Below are 24,289 nucleotides of genomic sequence, written 5' to 3' on the forward strand. Positions count from 1 at the left end.
ACTAATGGAACCATGTCCTGTAGGTAGCAGGTGGCTTTAAGACACCCAACTTTGCCCTCAGCTTCTTTGACAGGGGTTGAGAGGGAATTTGTTTCCCTGATCATCATAAGACTAAGTTTAAAGGAAATTTATCATTTGGTTCAAGCAGAGCATTGCTATTTCCTCTATGGAAATGGAAACACTAAATCATACATTTTTCTCACATACCATATTTTGAAAGGTCTGCATTCTTTCATGTCTCAGGCTCAAACATTCCCACAGCTAAAGCTGAATATGAAAGTATTCAACTCTTAAAGCACTCCCATCTCCAGCAACCCAAAAGACACCCCAATTCCACTTGCAGCCTTGTTCATCCAATATAAATAACTCAGGCTGCTCACTGGAGATTTATTATCTTAATATGCTCATTTCACTGCTGGCCTTGGCAGACACATCCAGGTTCAGGGTGAAAGACAGCAAAACTTGACAAACCTTAAATCCCAGCGTTGCAGAATTCTATTAGGTAACAGATGGAAAAGATAATTAGCTGACAACTCAACCATCACATGCTTCATTAGGAGCCTCATTCCTCTCCCAGATTTTATCTTCAGGACAATGAAGGCTATTGTTTGCCTTGAACTGGCAAAAAACAAGGCGAGCTCATGATACATGAAGAAGGAACAAGCCTGTATTCCTCTCCAAATTGGGTGCTGTGCTTGCACATTAGGGACTTCCAGCAGTAAACTGGCCTGGGAAAGCTGGGTTCAGGATTTCTAGTGGCAAAAGGCTCAAGAAGTTTCCTCACCAGCCTCTCTCTGCAAGGAGAAGGAGTTAATCCAATCCTTGGTGGCAGGAGAAACCTGTTAAACCATCACCACGCAGTGCAGAATAAAGAGATTTACACAAACAGATACCAACAGATACCAGCAGCTTCCTCTTTAACTCCCACATAGTCGAACCCAGAGTTTCACTGCTTCTGCTTGTGTTTGTAAAGAAATACTGAGAGATTGTGCATCTTGGTGATCTCCAGCACAGCTCTGCACTTCATGAGAAAATACTCAAAGCAAATGTAAACAGATGAAATGGCTTTTAACACTGAAATGGTTTGGTGAAATGTGTATCTTTTTTATATAGGTCAAACCAATTTTCCTTTGGAAACATCTTGCAAAAAAAATTTTCTAGGATTTGCAGTGTCTCTCTCCCTCCATGAGTTATTTATTGGTAGTTCAAACACTCTCCAGCTGTCAGACTCCAGCTCCTCAGCCCCTGACATGTCTCTAGCTCCTGTATAATTTTTGTGATAGTCTACATGATCAGCCATACTTACAGCCCATTTATAAACAGCTCATGATTAATAATTGCATCTTTTGAAAGCATTGTGCACTGATTTATTCACCTAACAGAGATGACTGCAGCAGAGGAACCCAATTAAAGCACAGAATACCATATATCTATATCAATATATATATATATAACTGGTAAGATACAGGAACTTTTAAAGATAAAATTCCATGCACAGTGTTCTTCTTTTTCTGTATTAAGGCACCAAATTTAAGAGAATATGAAGGAGTGATGTGTTTTCCAATTGTAACTTTACAATGAACACTGAAATGCAGTCAGTGCTGCTTATCAGAGATTTCACAGGTGAGCCTGAGAGCCAGCAGGCTCTACTGCAAACATTCAGCTCTCTGAAAAGGCATTGATTTATAAAAGTCTCTAAAAATACTGCAGTTTTATCAGAAGCTCAGTAACCAGTTAACACCTCTAATACTGAAATACTTGGATTAGGACTTACAAGGTAGATAATGAAATAGAACTTGGGAGTTAGAAAGTGACTTTAACCCCTTATAATGACATCTTAAAAGTATTTGGACACAAAACATGCAACCTCTCTTCAAGGAGTCACCACTGAACTCTCAGAGCTGTTGACAAACCTTGTACTACTCACCCTTGAGACTCACTGTAGTTTCAGACACATTTTAAATATGAAAAATACATCTTCTTGTCTTTTCAATAAACTGCTACAGCCCAACTTTTTGACTGCTAAGATCCATGTGAAGTGACAAGAAGTCAGTCAGCATTGTTCAACATAATTTTAATCTCCACTGAGGGGAAATTATAGAAACATGTTAACACAGACAGCAAATGTTTGGGGAAAGACCATATGATGTTATGATGGGGGTTTAGTTCATAGAAATGTAATCTAGAATTTTATAAAAATTATATGAAAGAATAACAACACCTTTCAGTAATGTCAGACAGTATAGAAAAAATAAATCTCAACATTAGTCATACTCTGATGGTCCTAGTAAGAATTTTAAAAGTGCTCTTTAATCCCAGTGTAGCAACTTAAGCTTAGTGCAATAGGTCAGATCTGGTTTAAAGCAGGTATTTATAGCAGCTGTGCAATTCCTACAATGGACAAACTCCATGATCTAAACATGAACACTAAATGAGGTAAGTATTAGAATTAAACATTCCTTAAATAGCTTACACAACAACTCTACAAGGAAAACCATGCTGCTCCCTCACAGGATGGCTCCAACCTAAACACAACATAAAACCTGTTGTACAAATCAGTGAAAGTTATAAAAGCTCTTGCAAAATATACAGTTTAGTAGTACATTTACAACCCACTGGTACAAACAGTACCTAATGCCAAACTTCCCAGGTAGTGCAACTGAATTTGCTTTGAATACATTACTTTGTTCCCAAATCCTCCTAAAAGCTCCATATAAAGTTAGCACATTATCTCAATGTAGGAATGTCACTGCATTCCTTAATGAACAAGAAAAATGAAGGATTTGCTTACCAACTATGACTGCAACTAGAAGTACCATTGATCTCTGAGCAAGTGAAAAGCACAGCACTAGTTGGGGAAAAATAATTTAAATCTACTCCTCACTGTTTTATACATGGCAATAAGTAAGACAGCCTATATTTCTACATAGTTTTTTCGCAGGGTTGCTGAGAACTGTAAGATCAGCTTTCACTGGACTGTAGTTCCTCTTTCTGTGAGTTACAGTGCATAGGAACTACTGCCTGTCACATGCAGAGCTCATCTGGAACACCAGACTGGAAATGGTGAGCCCTTATGGCTCATTTGCATATGGAGCCAAAGGTGTTTCATACTCTATTTCACAAGGTGTTTATGAGCAAGATTTAAGTCACTATCAACAAAAGGAATAAAGTAAATTTACAAACATTCCTTCTAACTGTCTATGGCTTCAAAGCCATAAATAAACTGCCCTGGCTTTTACAGTATTGCACTTCCCTTTAGTGTTACACTGACAGCTGAAGTCTGCACAGAACTCATTTTCTAACAGTATTTCAATTTAAAAAGCAATAAATAAAATGCAGTATTTAAAAAACCCCACAAAACAATAGCTTTAGTCCATATTCCTCCCCCCTCAGACCATGCTGCACCATCTGAAACAGGTCTGGGACAGTCTTTGGATACCAAATGCATAGATCTTCTAACATAACAGACCCGCCCCCCTCCACCCCACACTCTTTAATCAGAGAAGCAAATTAAGCTTTCTACAGCAATATTAGACACAAAGACAGTACCCTTGAGTGCATATCTCAATTAGTTTAAAAGGATGTGTTGCCTTAGCTCAAGATAAATTCGGCAGTTAGACAGAGTTACTCTGTATTGCCTCTGGCTTATGTGACCAACATTCAGTGACCTGTCACTGCAGTGACAAGTTGCTGAAGTCCTTGGCAGAGTCTCTGACCATCTGATCCAGGCTGGGACTCCCAAGAGCACAGGCTGGCTGCTGCCTGCCCAGGAGCCCCAGGCTGTGCAGGTTGAGGATGGAGTCGGCGATGATGCGCGCCGTCCTCTTCTGGTACCCCCCGGATGTCACCATCAGCACGGGCACCCCGCGGCTCCTGGCAGCCCTGAACACCACCTCGTCCCTCTTCACAATGCCCTGCAAGGCCACCACAGGGAGAAATAAGTGAGAGCAACATGATGCTTCAGTTCTAACCTGTGGTTTATGCATTTACAGTATTGGATGCTTGCTAAGTGTTTGGGCTTTACAGTTTACAGTAACAATTAAAAATTCAGTCCTGTTAGCTGGTTTGCACGTCTGATCATTTAAGAAAAACCCAACCACACCATCCCCCAAAACCCCCAGCAAACCAAATGTCCTTGGCTTGTTTTAGAGGACACAGCAGATAAAAGTTTTTAGTACAAATTCCTACAAGAATTCCGACTCAAAGGCCATAAAGCCTAAACTGATTGCAAATTTTACACCTACTTCCCAGGTGAGGAATTGAGACCAGGAAAGACTCTCTGAATTCACAATGCTTTAATTTGTGCTCAACTTGCACAGCACCATCTGTCAAAAGTTTAGTAACTTGATCAAAATTTCACAATCTTACAGAAAAGCCCAAAATTCAAATCAAGTTTTACACATTCACAATCACTGGCTGAATCTCAAGTCCCGGTTTCTGCAATAAGAGCCGGTAGTTAATGCTACAAGAATCTATGGCTGAAGGGGAAGTTGCAGAATGTAAGCAATGGTAAATCCATAAAAAGAAAAAAATTCTTTCTATTCTTACTAGAAGGGTATGGAATTGAAAAATAGCAAAGATTGCTGACCAAGAGGTGGTGGACTGTCATTGAACGCAGGCAAGAGCAGAGTGTGAGTCTTCTGGGTTTGAAATAAGCCCATGAGAGTCAAAAGTACTTCAGGAATGAGTGAGAACAGAATTAAAAATCTACTTTTGAAAAAGCAGAGTTCCAGATACATGCAATTCATTAGAACTCATCAAAAAAAAAAAAGCAAAACACAAAACACTTGCAACACAACAGACAACAGCTTACAATGGACAGCTCAAAACTTAAATAACTGCAAGCTGGTGAAGGGAAAAGGCATCACAATGCAATAAAATAAATGCAATAAAATAAAAATACACAAATCCAAGAAGCAGCAGTAGAAGTGTTTCAAAATGAACATGCACTGCCCAGGCTGGTTACAGGAAGAGTGGAAGAACATCAGGAAATAACACCCTGCTATTAATTAGACCACAAACAGATGGTAAAGGGAAAGAATAAAACACAAATGTAGCAGAAAAAAAGTATCTTGTAAAACCATCCAAGAATATTGTTCACTGCACAGTCTGACACAGCCCTGGGAAAGAACCAGGAATAACAAATGAACAGTAAGACAAAGGAAACTGAAGAATTCTATTAGAATCAGATCCTTAAAGGAAGCAACATAATTACAGAAGGAGCTGCAGGGCCCTGGGGACCCAGCAGAGGATGCATCACTATTATCCCACACCAGAGCTGGAAGCAACCCCTGCTCTCAGGAGCCTCACTGCTCCAGCAGCTCCAGGGAGAGTCTGCTGGAGCCGAGGGGAAAACTTGGGCTTACTCCCACATTTCTGTGGAAAACAACAGCCTGGCAGAGCTCCCACTCCCAAACAAAGGGAAGAGGGACTCAGCTGATGCACCGCAGGCTTTTTTACAGCCTCATGAACCAGGAAACCATCACTCAGGAAACCATCACTCAGAGAACTCTGAGAGCCCCATTCTGGGCACAACTAACACTGCAGAGTAAAATACAAATGACATCTTCAGGAGCAGAAGTGGAGCCTGCACTAAGGACCTTTGCAGAGAGGCACTGTGCAGGCACGATGCCTTTCCAGCACTGGGATTTCAAGCCTGCACACCAGAGACAAGAACTCTGCCCTCAGAGCAGACACTAAAGGCTTGAGCTCCCTCCAGCTGTGCAGAGAATTCCTTTCACTCCTCCTCGTGGCCAGGGAAGCTGCTTCACCTTTCTTCCCCCATCCTCACATTCTGTGTCTGCACAGAACCCAGAAAGCTACAGCAACTCCTTTTTCTTGGCAGTGAACACTGCTCCTAATCAAAGTGCAGAAATTTGGGGGTTTTTGTAGAAGTAAATCCAAAGTATCTCCCTATGACCAAGCTGTCACTTCCCTGGTTGCCAGTGGGCTCTGCCTCACCAAACCCCATCTCACACCTCAGGCCATCTCCTCTCCAAGGTCCCAACCAAGTCCAAGCCCCTCAGCTCTTCCTTTGTGCAAGAGAACCGAGCAGAATTAAAACTGAACAGACAAAGTGGTGACTCAAAGAGGGGAATCTGAGAGCTCACAGATCAAACAAGCACTTTTCTGTACTGATTTGGTGGTCATTAAAGAGACCTAAATGTGAAACAGGAGAGAGATAGCACAGAGGAACTGTCAAGAGAAGGAATCACAAAATCACATGAAGGAAATAAGAGGACTGTAAATTTTTGCTTATTTTAAGAAAAGCAGAAAGGTAAAGACTTCTATGAAACTTTACAGAATAAACCAAAATTTGAGTCTGGTAGCAAACTGGGGAAAGTAAATGGTATCTGAAGAAAAAGGTCAAGAAAAGGAAAGTAACTGTTCATTTGCTGAGAATGCACAGCCAGGCTGCACAAAATTGTTATAACCATGAGGGTAGCTTAAAACAGCTGGGAGTGCTACAAAAGAAATAAGGTGTAAGATACACACTGGGGGCAGGTGACAAAAGAAATACATTGCAAAATGGGTCATGTAAGGGGAAAAAAGAATCAAAGAAAGAACAAACCAAGCAGGGAAAATAAAAGTCAGGTGAAGTGTGAAAATATATGTATCTCTCTGGTTACTGTTTGGGTGTTGGCAATCAGTGTATTTTAGAGAGAAGATGAATGGTACTGGAACAGGCACCAGAAGAACAGAAATATTCAGAGTCAGGAGAGGGAAGAAGGAAGAGAAGGGTGAAGGGCAAGGGGGATGTGTGTCTGTGACAGGAGGGTGGAAATGGTCTGTGACACACCTGGGGGGAAATGGCCAGGCCTCCCAGGGGATCCCCATCCAGAATGTCAGTGCCAGCATTGTAAACAATGATGTCAGGCTGGAATTCATTCAGGGCTCCCTCCACGTGGGTCTGCACCTTCTGCAGGTACTCGGTGTCCTCTGTGCCCCACTCCAGTTCCACCTTGCGTTTTATGGCACCTGAGGGACAGCAAAGCAAGCACTGCTCAATAAACAAAGCACTGCTTTGAAAGAAAATGCACCATTTAGGTAAGCAGGGGAAAAAAAATTACCTTTCTGGAAGCTCTCTCAATACATTGCAATTTCACAGAAACATGAATTAAATAAAACTATTCAACTGCTTGTTTTCTCAGCAAATGTAAAGCACAATGACCTTGAAAAAATTCCATTGAAGAGAGAAAATTAGATGCGGGACAAAAAAAATATAATCTGAGATGCAAATGGAAAATGTTATTGAAAAACAGCTGATCTGCAAGTCCAGTTACCAATCAGCAGAGAAATCATAAAGAAAATTATTAACTTAAAAGTAACTTAAATAAAGCGTAAGGCAAAGAAAACACTGAACTGCTATTGCAGAGGAAACAGCTGGGGAAAAACAAGATAAATATCACTGAGAAATTATGAAGATGTTTTATTTTTATCACAACACTCAAAACTTCACAGCAAGGGATCATGAATTTATGTGAACTGCTTTATGAATGTATAACAAGATTCAGCTTTGCCCCAAGCATTTTCAATTTAATGTTCTTACCCTGTAATCCTACCAGAGGAGCAAATGTCAATTCTTAATTCAAATCAAATTATTTCTAATGCTTCTAATAAAGCAATAGAAGTAGAAAATGAAGGCTGAGAAGGTAAAGGAAAGAAACCCAAGGTTATGCAGCTGAATTTTGGGTGCTTTTATGGAGGGATGTGTGACTGAATTAATCAAAGCCATGCCGGAGCTGTTCCAAGGCATGACTTCTTCCTCACACTAAATGATGTGGAGTCTCACATCTTAAATATGGATTCAGCCCCCACCAAGTGTGCAAGAATGCCCTCAACACATAATGACAACTCCTCTTGTGATTGCTGCCTTTTGTTCTGCTTTTCATCTTTGTTCAGCATCAGTGAAGCTTTTCTTTTTCATCCTGTTATTTTATATTGCATCAATATTAGTTTCAAAGATTTTTGCTTCTTTATGGTTTCTCAAAGTTTCAGCCTTTCCTGCTTTCTCTTCAGCGAACCAGTGCTATTCCTCATCCCTCTTTCTCCTCCTAAGCCTGCGTAATTCCACGCTGCTTTGCCAGGGACTCAATATGCTTATGGCTTAACACTGGCAAGGTGAGCTTCTCCCTGTTCTCCCCTCCCTACTGAAGCCCATGGGGCAAAAAATGTGTTGAAGAGGTTCCTGCAATAAAACCTGGAAGAAACAGCAGGAAGTCCAAGGAGACAGTGATCAACTGGAGTTCACTCTAAGGATCCAAAATCTCGTGTTCAAGCCTCTGCCCCTCTGCAAGGAGATTCCCCCTGTGACCCCATCTCTGCCTGGTCACCTACTGGAAAGGGTTTACGGGACTTAGCCACAAAAATCCTATTTAGACATTCTTATGCAAAGTGCAAGGAGCTACATATTCACTGGCTCTGGCCCAGCCCTGTGCAGCTCATCCTTCATCTGCAGAAAAGGAATGCTGGAATTCAGTGTGGCACTGCAGCTCAGTGCTTCAGACTTGCTAACAAGGACTGACTCTGTTTTGGTCTTAATCCATCTGTTCAAATGCTGCCATGTGATACATTAATAAAAGGATGCTTTTCTTGGGGGGAAACCCCCCATATTTGCTTGCCATTTGTCTGCCTCTAGACATGGTGTGCTTTTAATGGTCATTTTTAGCTTAAAACCTTGAAGTACTACAATTCTTAGTATCTTTACTTGTCAAAAGACAGCAGTGAAATGCACTGCACCTAACTCTTGTCACGAATCCAAATGAAGTAGGTTTTTCAGAACAACAGCATCACTGAAGGAATCCAACAGCAGAACAACTCCCCCAGCAACCCCTGACTCAGTGAACAAATTGAGCTTGTAGTAAATGACAGTGCAGCAGAATCAAAGACCAAATAAACGTGGGGCTTTTGCATTCCAATTTAACCATTATCAAAGCCCCACTAATTGATTGTGGCAGGCCACAAGACACAACAGACACAACACAGCAGGGATAAACAAACCACAACCAACCCAAATCAAGTATCAGCTCTTAATGTGGGGATGAGAGGGAAGGGGGGAGTCCCCATCCCTGCAGGTATTTAACAGCCTAGATGTGGCATTTAGGGACACTGGTCACTGGTGGCAGTGCTGGAAGAATGGTTGGACTCAACCTCAGAGGGACTTTCCAACTTTAAATTCTATGGTTCTGTTCCAGGACTTGCTTTGCTTCCCACCTTGTGCCACATTCAGATGCAGATTGTTTCCTTCATGCTTATCTAACAAATTCTACTGGCAAGGCAACACCTGAATATGTTATAACTTCACTCTCAAAAGAACATGAAACCTTTTTACTCACTATCATCTAATCCTCTCATAAATGTAATATAAGGGAAAGATGAAGTTCTAACAACTCTCTTCAAATCAAAGGATTATTCAGCTTCCTGCTCCAAGCTCTGGAATGGATTGCCAACAATATCCACTGACATCTCCCCACACCCTGCACTCCAAAATGTCATTCCTGAAGTGAGGGAAAATACTACAGCATGAACACTGTTATGACACATCACAGTGAGCAGTGAAAATGATGTGAAATTAAAAATAATAATAAAAAAAAAGAAATCTAGGTAACAGTGTTGCAAGGAAGCTTTGCAGTAAATAAAGAAGTTAGGCAACAACACAGTAGGTCTGGAATATTTGGGAAGATGAATCTCAGTTATACTCACGTTTAGCAAAACCATCCCCTGGGTAAATATATCTATTGTATGCATCCATAATATAAACCCGAGGATCATCCATAAAGTCTCTCTCATGGCCATTTCCCTGCAGGAAATTTACAGTTAGCTATTCTAGCATGGCAACACAGAATTAAATACACAGTGAATTCTAGAGTAATTAACACCACAGAGGTTCTAATATTCATAACTCCTGTGTCATTCTCTTATTTATAGTGCTGGAGATTACTTTGAGGTGTGCAGTTTTGGGGGGCTTGATGGGATCAGTCTGAAGACTGCAGGTATTACCACAAATAAAATCCTTATCTCTCTGAAGGTAATTTGCTTGGATCTCATTACATATGTAAGAAAAATAAGCAAAAATCAGAAGCTAATTATCCTCAAGAGCATAACAAAAGCAACTGTGCCCACCAAACAGATCTATCATCTTCCAAATGTGCAAGAAAAAGTCACTTTCAACTGCTGCAGGAATACTGAGTATTCTTATGTAAGAATTAATGAATAAATAAAGCAGACTACAGCTCTCCTGATAACTCAAGCCTGGGTGAGGTAAGTATTCCCTGGAAAAATTATAAACAATAACAACCCAATAGTTTAACACCAGAAATTCCCTACAAAAAATTGTACTGGGTGTGAAGAGGGATGCTCAAGAGAAAACTCAGGTTTGGAATAGTCCCCCTTCCCCATTTCTGAATTTAAATACTATTCTTTTGTCCCTCACTTATTTTCACTAATATATAAATCATTTTACCACAGCAATCACTAAGATAATTTTATTTAAATCAGTGTATCATAAAGGACCAGAGCCCCTCTCCCTGGAATTTCACTTAAAGTACAGAAACAGACATTTCCATAGATACAGCTGCTGTAATTCAGTTTTTATGCTGACAAATGGCAACTCTATTTATTTCTTCAGCATCTTTGGTCCACAAATAAACAGTTCATGCACACAAGCCTAGGAATATGAAAGCCTCTGGGGGAACCATTTCCTTACGAGAGGTGAAACTCAGCACTGCACTAAGAATTGGAACAGTCACAAGATGAGAGTATCTGCATCCTTAAACAGGATCTGCTCAGCTACTTCAGATACCTCTCATTCCCCCAAGAAAGGAAACAACAGGTGTTTTAATGTGCACACTGAGACTACCAGCACATCTGAAAACCAAAATACATCTCAAGTGTTTTTCAAACCCAAACCATCCCCACGTAGCACAAAACAAATCCACAGCCTGACAGAGAGGCTGAAGAGAACCATGAACACCAAACACCTTTCTGCTGCACCATCTGGGTCCTGCTATCATGATGATTTTAGGACACATAAGAGAAATGACACAAGATTAAAAACTTGCAGCCATTAGGCTTCCTCGGTGCCCCAGAACGGTGTAAAAATGGTTTCTTTAGACATAATAAATCACCTCAAATGCCTCAGGTTGGACATCACTTTGGTGCATTAACTGCCTTTCTAAAAATACCATCTCTGGCCTCTCAGGATTTATTTTGCAAATCCCACCAAAGCAGAGATTTGATCTCAGTACCACAGTAACTCACTCCACCAGGTGAAGAGGGATGGATCCTTTACTTCATTAGCTTGAAGCTAGGCTTAAAATTAAACCCCTGAAGGTCAAATCCCTCCCCTGCAGAGGCTGCTGCAGTGACCAGGCGTTGGGAACCAGCTGGGATTGTGTCTGGACAGATCCTTGCTTCTCACGCGAGTGCAACGCAGCAAGGTTTTTCATGCAGCCACATGATGGAGCTGCAACTCAGGTTAATTTCATTAAACTGGCTTAAGAGCCTTTTGGGCCATAAAATAACTGAAGAATCAACTCTTCAGAGTTTTTCATCATCTCTGATTAACTTTGTCTTCCGTGATTTTATGTTCGTATTCAAAAAAGGTATTTATCACACACTTTTATTTTAAGCAAAACATCCACAGCACTGAGTACAGGTAAACTACTCACCTGATGGGCATCCAGATCAATAATTGTGGCTCTAGACACTCCTTGTACTCTCTCAAATAAGAACTGGATATATAAGCAAGGAAAAACATGGGAAAATGTATGAATTTAGGTGACAGATTGAACTGGAAGCTCTAAGATTGCACAGTGCATGACTGTTGGAATTTGAATGGAGGGTACATCTATTTGTTACAGTCACCAAACAAACTGAGACATGATTCTCATACATTTAATGTAAACATCTCATTATTTGACATAAAAAGGTAATTTTTGTTAAAATAAAAGCCCTATACATTTCCACCAGACAAAGGGAAGAGGCCAGGCCCACTGAGGGATCACAGAGCTGATGGTGACAGCATCCAACTGCAACAGCCTAAAATTCAGTGTTTATGAAAAGCTGCTGTAAGGACTGCGTGCCTTAGAGCCATTTTTAGTGACAGAATTAATTTCTTATTCTGTCTGGGAAGAAAAAGAAGGCTTTTACTTCTTTGAGCCTTAACTTTGCTGCTAAGTTACCATCTTTAATATAGACATAGTAAAACCCAAAGATTTTGTACAAACTGTCACCCACTGATTTCTCAATCTGTATTTTAATGGTAGGTGAAAAAAGAACACTGTGGATTACTCTTCTGCAAATTGCCATGTACAGAAATTAGGATGTTATGTCACATGGTGTGCTACAATCATTAGAGCTCTTTAGTGTTTGATTTTACTGATACTTTATAAATATTCTAGTATACAAATATACCATAGCTCATTTGATAAAAATAAGCCCTAATTGCAGAAGGCTCTTACTTCAGCCATTCAACAGCTAAATATCAAATGCATTCATTCCCATTTGGTGACTATTTTGGAGACATTCGCATTTTTATTCATGGATGTGAACCAGTCTGAGCCCTGTACGGTGCAGTTTGATTCAGAAAGAGGATTTTTGTCTCTCTATTTGTCTTGACTGTCACCACTGAAATCAATGTGGAATGCTCAGGTTCACCTGCAAGGCCAGGAGAATTATCACTGAGGATATTAGAAATCCATCTGGTTTGATTTGGAGTGGTTTTTGCAAGACAACATATTCAATGCAATTACAGTCATGCCTATTTACATTGATAATTCTGACCCCTGCAACTCTTCCCTTCCACTTTACAACTCTCCATATCCCCATTCCTGCCCATCTGGAAATAGCTTCATTTTCTCTTATTAAGATGTAAATTAGTTCTTAGGAATTCACATGGATTTCTCCTCCATTTGCAGAAACAGCACAAGGCAGTGGTTTAAGAGCAGTTCTTACCTTGATGGCCAGTGTGATGTCAGCAAATGCACAAAATCCTCCCCCTTTGTCACTGGAGCAGTGATGGAAACCACCCCCTGAACAGAAAAGTCGAAGGGATGAAAAGCTACAAATTAAACAAAAGCCAGATACTAAAAACATTGATGGGCTTTGCAAAGAGATGTAAATGAGAACATTCAGATGCTCTTAATACACTCTTTAGGGTATCACCAAATTTGTACTCACCCACGTTGATGGCCCAGCCTCTATCCACAGCAAGCTTTCCTGCCTTAAAAAAAAAGATACAGTTGGAATTCCATAAACAAATGAGGCAACAGCTAATTTCTGCTTCCACCCCAAATCACTCCTGGCATTCCAACGGGCCCGTGGAATTTTCAGATCTTTCGCCACTGAACCAGATCCCCGAGTACAACCCTTAACAAAAATGCCCTCAGCATAAGGAGCTGAAAGAGTATTTGCTATTCATCTGTATTTCCTTCTCTGGCAGCTGGAAAAGGGAAAGAGCAGTGCTGGAAAAAGTAAAATATGACAAAGAAGCTCCTTATGTCCTTCCTGTTCATGCACTGATTGAGGAATGTAAGCTCAAAATCCTAGAACACAGGCATAAAAAAACAGAGTTCCAGCTGGGGATGGGACCAGACAAGTGCTCCAGTGTGAAGTGTCCTGGTACTTCTACTTTTTATAGGATAGAACATGCAGGGTATAGATTCTTATTGCTCTTTTGCCCTCCAGTACAGGAAAACTGTGCCTGTATCTCTCCTCTGAACTCAAGTGACGTTTCAGGGAGGGGAAAGCATTGACAGGTAAGAGATACACAAGGCTTAAATGATGTAATTTTAACTGAAAATCCTGATTATTTTGGCCAGGAAAAGTCATACAAGCATTTAAGGGTAGCATTGCTTAACTGATCTGTTAAAAGTAATATTACTTTAAGATATTCCTAGTTACAAGTGAAAGAAAAAACAGGGAGAGAAAACATCTAAAAATTATTTTTTGTCTGTAGTGATGAAAAAAAAAATTACATATCATATCCAAAATGAAGTTTGGACAGTTATGAAATCTTTATAACCAATATTTACATTTGAGTGGTTTTAATTCAGTAGTAGGACAACTATTGGCATGGTAAACATGATCCTGCTATGATCATGCCAACTTACACAAATTAGATTTTGGGGAAAGACTGCAGTTTCTGAACTATAAAACCCATTAAGTCCCAGGGAGAACATATCATCTGCAATTTATCACACTTCCTAGGGATTCCTCACCAAAACCCAATCTTCCCATATTGCTAAAATATCATTAAAAAGTGGAGAAACTCAACAGGAATTTTTGTAATAAACAGGCCCATCAGGAATAGCAGAAAATTGCACTTCTGACTTGTACTGTACAAATTTTATTGTCTGATGAATAAAATTTGCTTTTAAAGTACATTCCTATTTCCCCATAATGAAAAAAAAAAAAAAAAAGAAAAAAGGTTAAAATAACAGCACATGGCCTCAAGATGAATCCCAAAGTGTCCAGTAGTGGCATCTGTGTTTCAGAAGCCATGAGAAAAACCAGACCATTGGTAGGTGCCTCCTCTACCTGAGCACATTTCTAACTGGTGAACACACACCTGGGAGTTAAAGATAGCACAAGCACAGTGAAAAACATAAGCAAAGCAGAGAAAAGGACTGCCTAGCTGGAACGAAGCTGAATAGGCTTCACACACACTGAGCTCCTGTCAAGAATATCCAAGGCAAAGCATCAGGAAGCTCTAAACTCTTCCCAAGTTCCTCTCTCAGACCACTGCCTTCATTCCTGTGACAATCCTGCAGTGACAGCATGGCTGTAATGAGAGGAAACTCTGCAGGTCCCTGCTCAGCAGGACTTGCTCTGAGTGACAACCAAATATTTTTAAGCACCTTGAACTACATGAAATTCTTTCTCCCTCCTTCTCTCCATCTCTGCTTTTGCCAGTTCATGCCTTCTTGGAGGAGGCAGCACTTTTGTCACCTGGCCTATCACCATAATCCAATACATCTAAAGACTTATCCAGAGCCCAGCAGGTTCTTTCAGAATTCAAATCCTTAAACAGTCCTTTAAAAAAGTTGGTTTAACTTTCGTATTTCCCAGCCTAACTCACCTTAGACATGTGGTAGCTGCAATAAACCCTGTTCCTGTATCTGGCACGGCAGCACTGTCCAAGGCTGACAATCTCAGTTACAGAATCACCACAACTCCCAGATTTACAGTGCTTGATGAACAAATTTAAACATGATAAAAGTGCATCAAGAGCTCCTTACCATTATTGTTCCTCCTGTCTGGGTACGTAGAGGTTTCAGAACTTTTCTCTGAACAATGAAATTGGGAAGAAAGGCAACTGGTGGAATTTCTGTGATTGTAGCTACAACAAATGACCACTGCAAAGGGGAAAAAGAGAGTTCCAATTAATGTATTGTGGTTGGATGATGACAATTAGCTCTCTCATTAGTTATTTATTGAAAAGGTGCTCACAGGTCCTTAGGAAGAGTTTTATTATTTTTAGATGGAAGTGACCACACAAGTTCTTATTAGTGACCTCTAAACAGGTTCATCCTCAAGTTTTTAACTATGAGAATCATCGCTTCCCAGATTTTAGGACCAAAATGTATCAAATCAGCAAGTTTTCAGGAAGGCAGTATTTCAGAAAATATAATATCCTTCAAATTGGGAGGAAGAATTTTAAAATGCCCTTCGGCTATGCTTGATATATTGTTCAAACCTAAAATATCTATTCCTGTGTGGAATCAAAAGGATATACCAAGGAGAAAGCAAACACAAACAAACAGACAACTGAACTAAGAAGTTCAAACACTTAAGTGAACACACAGTACAAACTTTAGCATAGAGAACTGATTAAAATTTATTTAGCATATTAAACACTTCTGGAAAATGTTTCAAGGAAACAATTTGTTCAAAAGTCTTCAAGGTTAGAACACAGAATATTTGCAATATGCATATGCTTTTTTTTTTTTTTTTGCAAACACATTGATTACTTCAAAGAACTTCCACTAACACTGCTACTAGTGATAACACTGCTAAATATATTTCAAAGCCTAAGTCACAAGCAAGAATATACCTGTCCAACCAGTACTGACACACTGAGGGACTGAGGATTAGGACTTGCCACCATGTACAGAGAGTCTGAACAGATCCTACTTTCTGCAGCATTAGGAACTGTAAGGAGACTGAGGGCACTGGCTGCCCCATTCCTGAGCTCTTCACAGCTGGCAGCATGCACAGGTGGGCAATTTGAACCAAAGGCAATCACATCCCCATCTCAGGGTCCTCTGATGCTCAAATTAACCTTCCAGTTAGCAATATTTCAATTACCAGGCACTACTGGGTGGATGAAGGGGTGGCATTGTTCATGCAGTGCCCAAGTCCTAACTATATTTTACCAACAGTTAATTTCAAAATCTCTCTACTTTTATATTTGCAAGACATTTTTCTGTTACCATCTTATCAGCTGTCCATCACAAGGTGCTTTAATTATTTTTTAGTACAGTCAATCTTGATAAAGCCCCTTTGCAAGACATTTTAGCTTTTGAACAAACACATTATTAAAAACTATATTCAATCCTGTTGTTCTAAAATGGAAATTAAAAGGTCACATTTGGATAAAAAATAAATTTTACCTCAAATGCGAACGATAATCACACAGAAAGTTTTAACAAAGTTTAAAGTAAGATTAATGTCAACAGAGAGAAGTGGGAGCAACCATGACTCAAACCAGCAATTATGATGCAGCTGCAGGTTTTTAGGTGGAGGTGAGCAGTCCAGGTGTGGTGGGAGTTTTGGCTCCCAGGCTCGTGGTCACAGCTGGGGCCATTCCTGTTGCCACTCGCTGCCCACACCTGGGCCTGAACTGGGATCAGTGATTCCAGCAGAGGGGGGGAGTCACCAACTGGGAGCAAAGTCTGGGGGTTCAAGAAGGCAGCTACACGTGAAGGAAAATGCTTCTCCACTTAGGAACTGAAAATCCGTGGAATGTTTTATGCTTTATTCTTCAGTGTGCTGGTTTTGTTTTCCACCATTCACCACAACAAATTCCCAGACCAGCTTTATCCTCAGCATTTGCATTTCAGTGTTGGCTCATGTTTGTTACCATAGAACTTCTCATGAAAAAAAAGGGAAAAGCACAGTCAGAAACTGGCTCTACCCTCATTGCCTACCTCCTTCCCAAAGGTCAGAATGCTGACACACAAGAAATTCACTATTTTACATAACACTAGAAGAAGACAGCAAGTGGAAAAGTACTGCAAGCAAACGACCCACAGTCCAGTCACTACCTTGGAGATCTAAATTCTTCAGAGGAATAACTGAGGGGGAACTGCCTCAATTCAAAAGGCCAGACTTTGTTGTGAGGACTCAGCAGGGAAACAGGGAGACCCTTCCTGCAAACACAGACCTCATTTCCAGCAGCAGAAGGACCTTGTGCACACCTTTTTGTTTCTCTTCTGCCAATGCTCAGCTGGCTTTCAGCTGCTAAGACACCAATCACCACCTACTCTTGCAAGTGTAGGCAATTTCCTACCAAATTCATGTTCAGATTTTAAAGGAACACTCAAGTGATCCATTATTTTAGGAGACCTGGGCATTCTGAAAAATGCAAGCAACTTTGTACTCTTTCCAGCTGATCTAATATAAAACTATGCCATTTATACCTATTTGTCTGGATTTAAAAGAAAAATAGCACAGTAGACTTTGGATAAGGCAATTAAGAGCTTTCACAGGGCTTTTTCACGTCTAGGACATTATTTTGCTTTTGCAACTAAGCACTTTTATCTTTGCTGCTTGGCAGGAATCTGCTGGTGCAACCACTACAACACCTTCCAGTTCCTACACTTGCAGGAAATATTCTCTCAAGAATAGGGGGAGAGGAGACACCCAGTTAATCCCATACACACAACAGGGCTGGTCTTGGCCACAAGACACAAGTTATACAAGTGAAAGCATCCCATAGGTACTAAAAATATTATTATGGCATTCCAATCTGAGCTACGCACATTAAACCCTGCTTCAAAGAAGTGATTCAGGAAAAAGAGGTGGGTGGTTCTATGGAATTAAAAGTTCAATATCCAGAATAACTGCAATAATATCAAATCTAATGATGCATGAAATTGCATGTAACTTCATAGCACAGAATGAAGAAGCATAAGAGAATTCGGGAAAGCAGTTAAGAGTGAAAAAGTTCCCACAAATAACAGATCATTTATACAGAAAAATAAAACATTCCAGAAATAGCAATCCGAGGACTCTTCCACTGTGGAAGGGCATGGGTGACTCAAAATAACTTCTTTTGAATTATGAAATGGAAGAGTTCTTTTTTTCTTACAAATCCATTTTCTGCCCTCCAAGCAGAGTTGCCTGGTAAAAGTAATGTTACCTGCACTCATCTATTACCCAATTCCACCCAGAGACGACTGGGTAGATTCAGAACCAGAAATCTCACACGTTTATGCTTTAGAGTCACACTGAAGTTAAACAAACTCATGTTTCCTTTAGAAATATACAGGGAATGTTCTTCATCCCCCCCTGCAGTCCTGTGAGCTGGCTCTGGAAACCTTCACAACAGATAATGTGCTTGGTTATGCCCTTTCATTGATCTTTCAACTCTCTCCATATTCCACTGATGGAGGCAGTGTCTGACTATGAAATGAGTACTTGCCCCCAATAGACTGACCACAGAACCCCCACACACATGCTCTGTCAAGATTACATAACCCCAAACCCCATAGAGCAATCCCTGCATTAGAAAACATCCAACTAAGTACCCCCATGTTAGTGGTTTCTATCGTATTTTCAATTGCAGAACTGTATTTTATCAGAGTACAACAAAACTTACACTGCTCAACACTAAAACCCTGGCACTAACAAGAATATTACTGACATCTCAGACATTCTAAGTTTGCCTATGTTTAATATCCCTGAAATATCCTTCCAGGTCACCTATTTCATATGGTAGACCCTCTTTCCCCTCTGTTATCCCTCTGTAGTGTGAAGTGCCCAATATTTCTGCAGTTTTCTTTCAGTAATCTCAGTAACAATGTAATCAGTGTGATCCACAGATACCATTCTATACCTGTAAGGCTGATTTAAAACAACTGTACAAGACATCCACTGCCTTTGACACTCACTCTGGACAGTTTGCTGGAAAAACAAATGAGCAGGTACAGCACCTTTAATTTATTAAGGTAGCGCCTGGTGTGAACAACCAAGAGATCTTCATCAGTCGCCTCCCGTGCCTGCACAATCAAGTCATCTGCAATTAGTTTTTCTTCTGCAACAGGAGAGAAATAAAAATTGGCATTGTACAGCACTGCTTAGCTCCCCATGACCCCCTCCAAACACTCTGCTCTGATCTTGGTGTGGTAACTCCCTCTGTCATGTTCATTGCTGGAATGACTTTAGGTTGCTCAGAGTTTGCAAGTCTTCCAAATACACCCCCTCTGTCACAGGCAAGCTGTTCAGGTAGTGTGTGTTTGAGAAATATTGTGTACAGGAAGTTTTCAGAGTGTGCTAAGATCATGGGGAGTTGAACTGAAAGGACAGACAGGTAATGACAGAGGATGAACATACACTGGAATCACACAACTCCTCACAGTTTAGGGTTTAGAGCCACCATTATTTTAACATGCTTTAAAAAATCCCACAGTTTATACTAGGATTTAATCCCCTAAATCACAGGAGAATAAAGTAATAAATCAAAATTCAAAACAAAGTAATGGCTTGGATGTTCATGAAAGCAAACAAGCTTATTAGGATATTTATATTACCCCCTAACTCAATCTAACTCCAAGAAAAAACAAAGAGCAGATATTCTTTCCCTTAGAGACCAAAAGATTATTTTAAAACTTTGTTTTATAAGAGCAAGTTACTCCAAGAATTCAGAATGAGTGCATATGATCACGACAAACAACAATTATAAGGAATCCTGCCAATCTTCCCAGGCAAATTTTGATATTTAATTGCTGCACAGCTGTAGCCTCCTAAGCCTGTATCTGTTCTTTAATTTTATACTTGGAGGAGAAAGAAACAACTCCGAAAACAGAGAGGTTTTGCTCTGAAGTGTTCTACAAGAACAGCACCTGCGACAACATTTGTTTTGGCAAGCTTCTGTTTCTCCTGACAGAGGCTTGAGGGACAATTCATTCATGCACTGGGGTCAAACAGAGCCAAACTCTGGAAAGATGCTCACTGCTGATCTGCTCAGTGATAAGGCACAGGGGAGGTCAGCTGTTGCCAGGAATTGCTACACAGCTACAGCAAACCAAGGGCTCTGGGGCATCCTGGGCCTACTTCCTCCTTTCAAAGGACAGTAAAACAATTGGGAAAACCAATTTTCTGTGAAATCGTGAGACATTTGAGAATAGGCATGTCACAGAAAAAGCGCTGGAGGAAAAGGGTTTACACAGAAGAAACAGAAAGGCAAAAGTTCTGATTAACTAAGAAAACTGTTGTGGAACTCAACACTAAATTATTTAAGGTTGGTAGAGGAAAAAGCCAAAACTCATCTACTAAGTTTATTAGAGTGTTCAAATTGTTTGACTTCAGTTAAAAGGATACAAGTCAGCCTGCAGTGGGAAGGGCAATCCTGAACTGCCAAGGATCATCAGCTGAAGGAGTCATTAGGACCACATAAAGAGAAGAGGCCTGGCTTTGGGACAACCAACAGCCTTTGAGCTGGCAAGAGAAAAAGCCTTTTTTTTTTGGTTGTTGCTTTTGGTTTTTACTCCTGATGAGGAAGTTCGTACTTTAAATGAAGAAATGTCAAGATTTCACAGGCCCTGATCCTGCCCCTGGTTCTTACATTTGCATCTCCTTAAAGCATTTCTACCTGTATCCCACAAATGGTTTAAACAGCAATAATTAGAAGCATCATAGGAAGCTCTGCCTGTACTGGAGGGGCCTCAAAGCTCTTTCCAAACATCATCAGAGCAGAAGGATGAGGCTGCTAAAGAATGGACTAAAGTGCTACAGCGGCACTTCTCCCTCAGCCTGAGGAGCCCTTGAGCCCTACTCAAGCTGTGCAGTCCAGCTTGAGTAACCAAGTTACACCTGCAGCAAACCATCATTAACACCTGGTGTTTCACCAGCCACAGGAATGCCCCAGCTCCTGCTACACCAGGTGTAAAGGCAGGGAAGCACAAGGCTATAGGAAGCCTTGCACACTGCAACTCAGGTCTGGTAAGCCCAACACAAGCCTGTACTAACCATGTAATTTTCTTTAGGTTTTGTGCAAATGTTGGTTTAAGAGGCACCTTCTGTTATGTTTTTACCTTTCAAGAAATTGATGATTTTCCCCCATTTCCCTGCATCAAAGGGGTGCAGCTTCTCCAGTCCCATGAAGGTGATGTTGTAGTCTGGGGAATACACAATGGGCCAGCATCCCAGAGGGGGGTCCTCGTACAGCTCCGTCCTGTGAGGCCTTGGCAAGCAAACACACACCAGTCACCACTTCAAAACACTTCTGCACTGAAGGCCCAAATTACAAATTAGTCCTAATACCAACTTTACAATTCTTAAACACGGTATTTATTACAGAAAAATTGAAACATTGGTTCTCTCCCCTTGCCTTTCCAGGTGTGTCAATCAAAGGTGCACCCAGTTTGCAGACAACATAACCTTCATTACCTGCATGATTAGATTCCTATTTTAAATTCTGTATCAAAACACACACCACGATGCTTCTAACAAACAGAAGCTTGGAAAGGTTTCTATGCTCCTTTCCTAGAAAGCAACAAACTATTTTGTGACCGTCTGAGCTAACTAGTAAGCCTTAGGTTTTTATTTGCAGAGCACAGAACCAGGGACATGCTTGTAACTCCGGATGTCACACCTGTAACCTTTAACCAATACTTTCCTTAGCCTCCCCCTCCAAATCACTGTATTTTCCCAACATCAGGGAACACAGCAGAACCAGCTCACAGCCCTCCTTCACAAGGCATTCACAAACCCAGCAATGTTTATTAAATGCTCTATGTTTACAAAGACACACACCAATTGTTTTGTGGACGCCTGTGTGCACACGTGGGTCAGCAGGTCAAACCAAGGCTGAGATGGGATTCTGTGCTCACACTTAGCCTATTCCACCACCTGCTGGTTGCCTTCTGTGCCCCAAACTCCACCTCTCTGAATCATGCCCAGACCTCTCCTGCTCCCCGAAATGTAACGTCTGGAAAAGGCCATGCAACATACTGTGCAAGACACAAGGGTCTTTTGTCAGGTGAACAATACAAACAGAAACACCCTTATTTCCAGCCTGAACATGCTCAAGAATACCCTTTCAAAACCCTGTGAGAAGCAAACCAAAGGCAACACGAGGACAATGGAGGTTTCTCCCCAGAACCCGCAGCCCGGTGCCTACACACGGCCCACGCCGGGAGCCAGGGCTGCCCGGCCCTTCCCTCGGCCTCCCCGCGGTACGAGGCGGACTGGGACAGCCCCGGCTCCGACAGCGGGGCCTGAAGCCTCGGCCCTGCGGGTATTTCGAACAGGGGCATTTCTCCGTAGTCCGGCGTGCTCCAGGAGGGACACCCCATTCCCGGCAGGACTCCCCGTTCCCAGCAGGACTCCTCCCGCCGGGGCGGGGCTGGGCCGGACCGTGTCAGGCCGAGCCCGCGGGGGCTCCGGGCGCTGTCGCAGTCCCAGCCCGGCCCTACGGCTCCGCGGCCCCCAGGCCGGGCAGTGCCGGCCGGGCCCTCCCGCCGCTGGCCGCTGTCCCCGCTCCCCTTGCCCCGCTGCCGTCCCCCGTGCGCGTACTCACATCCCCGCCTCCGTCGGGCCGCGCAGGGAAGGGCCGGCCCCGGCTCCTCCCGGCGCGGGGCGGGCTCACGGCAGCACGGGCGGGGCCGGTAGCGCGACCCCGGGCCCGGCCGTGCCGGAGCGTGCTAACCCCGGCTCGTACGTGGGATGGAAGGGCTGTGCGCCATGGGCGGTGTAATACAGCCCCAGACGGCCCTTGTCAAGGGAACTGCGAGGTCGCAGGACAAGCCGCTGCTCTGATGTTGGGGGGAGGGGGGGTTATATAAACGCAGTGTCAAGGGCCTCAAGGCGAATCCACACTAACGGTATCTTTGGATGGGAAAATACGATCCTCGCTGTACAATAAAATTAACAGCTCGTACCAGTAAGTCCTCATAGGTCTACAGGAAAATGGGGAAAGCAAAGGTGAAATAGTGATCCTGTCTAACAGCAGCGGAACTGTTGGTGCTTTTCACTGCTCAGGATTCACCCCAGGGACAACATCACTGAATTCAGGCACCCAAGAAAAGAGTTTCAAGTCAACCCCCATTTCTAAGCATAGTTAATTAATCCTGTTTGAATATTTACAACAAGCATTTCTTACACAGTTGTACAGCTAAATCAATAATATAATGAAAAACGGTCCATCAATACGAGCAGTATCCCAGCATAAATGCCCAGAAGCACTCTTTCTGCTGGAGGAGTAATGTCTCTTTACGAGAGTCCCTGATAAATGTCTTTTTTCTCAAAATATGCTGGCTTTGGCTTGGCATTCAGTTTTGATGGATGCCTGGGCTTCACCTTGGTATTTATTTAGCAGCAGGAGACTGTTACTCCATGAAAACATTCTATCGCTTTGACATTATCTTTTAATTAACGTTTATTTTGTTCTGGTCCTTTGTGTGCTCGCTTCAGTATTCCTCCAGCACATTTACCTTTTCTTCCTTGTTCCTGATTTCTTAGTACTTGGGATTTAATTAGAGTTTGAGTGTTTGGTTAACAAGCTACAAACACAGCTCATTAATGTTTTAAGCCCTTCACGGGGCTAAATTTCTACCATGTCCTTATTTCATTTTCATTTATAAGATTACTTAAACTAAAAATCCACTGACAGACTAGTTTCCATGGTTCTTGGATGTCATAAATTGTTTTGGAACGCTTCCAGGGATGGGGACTCCACCACTCCCCTGGGCAGCCCAGTGCTTGACGAGCCCTTCCATGAGGAAATTCTTCTTATTACCCATCCTGGACTTTTCCCTGCACACCCTGAGGCCGTTCCTTCTGCTCCTGTCCCTGTTCCCTGGGAGCACAGCCCGATCCCCCCCGGCTGTCCCCTCCTGTCAGGAGCTGTGCAGAGCCACAGGGTCTCTCCTGAGCCTCCTTTTCCCCAGGCTGAGCCTGTTCCCAGCTCCCTCAGCCTCTCCTGGGGCTCCAAAACCCTTCCACAGCTCCATTCCCTTCTCTGGACACGCTCCTGCCCCTCGAGTTCTTTCTTGTCCTGAGAGCCCCCTGCAAGAAGTTGTGAAGTTCTCTGATGGTTAAATACCTTGACCATGATGAATGGTGA

General features: G+C 41.9%; 1 protein-coding gene across 1 annotated transcript; it reads right to left on the minus strand.

Moving 5' to 3' along the window:
• Positions 1–2,057: 2,057 nt before the first annotated feature.
• Positions 2,058–22,796, minus strand: HDAC11 (histone deacetylase 11). The gene is made up of 10 exons (XM_059480443.1): positions 22,745–22,796; positions 21,258–21,406; positions 19,158–19,258; positions 15,240–15,356; positions 13,180–13,222; positions 12,955–13,031; positions 11,670–11,732; positions 9,703–9,799; positions 6,800–6,978; positions 2,058–3,914 (listed from the first exon to the last, which is right to left on the minus strand). Coding segments are annotated over exons 1-10 (1,071 nt in total). The 5' UTR covers positions 22,747–22,796; the 3' UTR covers positions 2,058–3,671.
• Between the last annotated feature and the right edge of the window lie 1,493 nt (positions 22,797–24,289).

Source organism: Ammospiza nelsoni, chromosome 11 (genome assembly GCF_027579445.1).
Source record: "Ammospiza nelsoni isolate bAmmNel1 chromosome 11, bAmmNel1.pri, whole genome shotgun sequence".
Taxonomy (NCBI): domain Eukaryota; kingdom Metazoa; phylum Chordata; class Aves; order Passeriformes; family Passerellidae; genus Ammospiza; species Ammospiza nelsoni.

Bases quoted from the DNA above. Each gene is read 5' to 3' on its own strand.
- HDAC11 (XM_059480443.1), bottom strand. The intron at 13,223-15,239 runs GTAAGGAGCTCT...TTTTTTTTTAAG, and splicing joins AGACAGGAGGAACAATAATG to GCAGGAAAGCTTGCTGTGGA. The intron at 6,979-9,702 runs GTGAGTATAACT...GCTGTCCCTCAG, and splicing joins AGGGGATGGTTTTGCTAAAC to GTGCCATAAAACGCAAGGTG.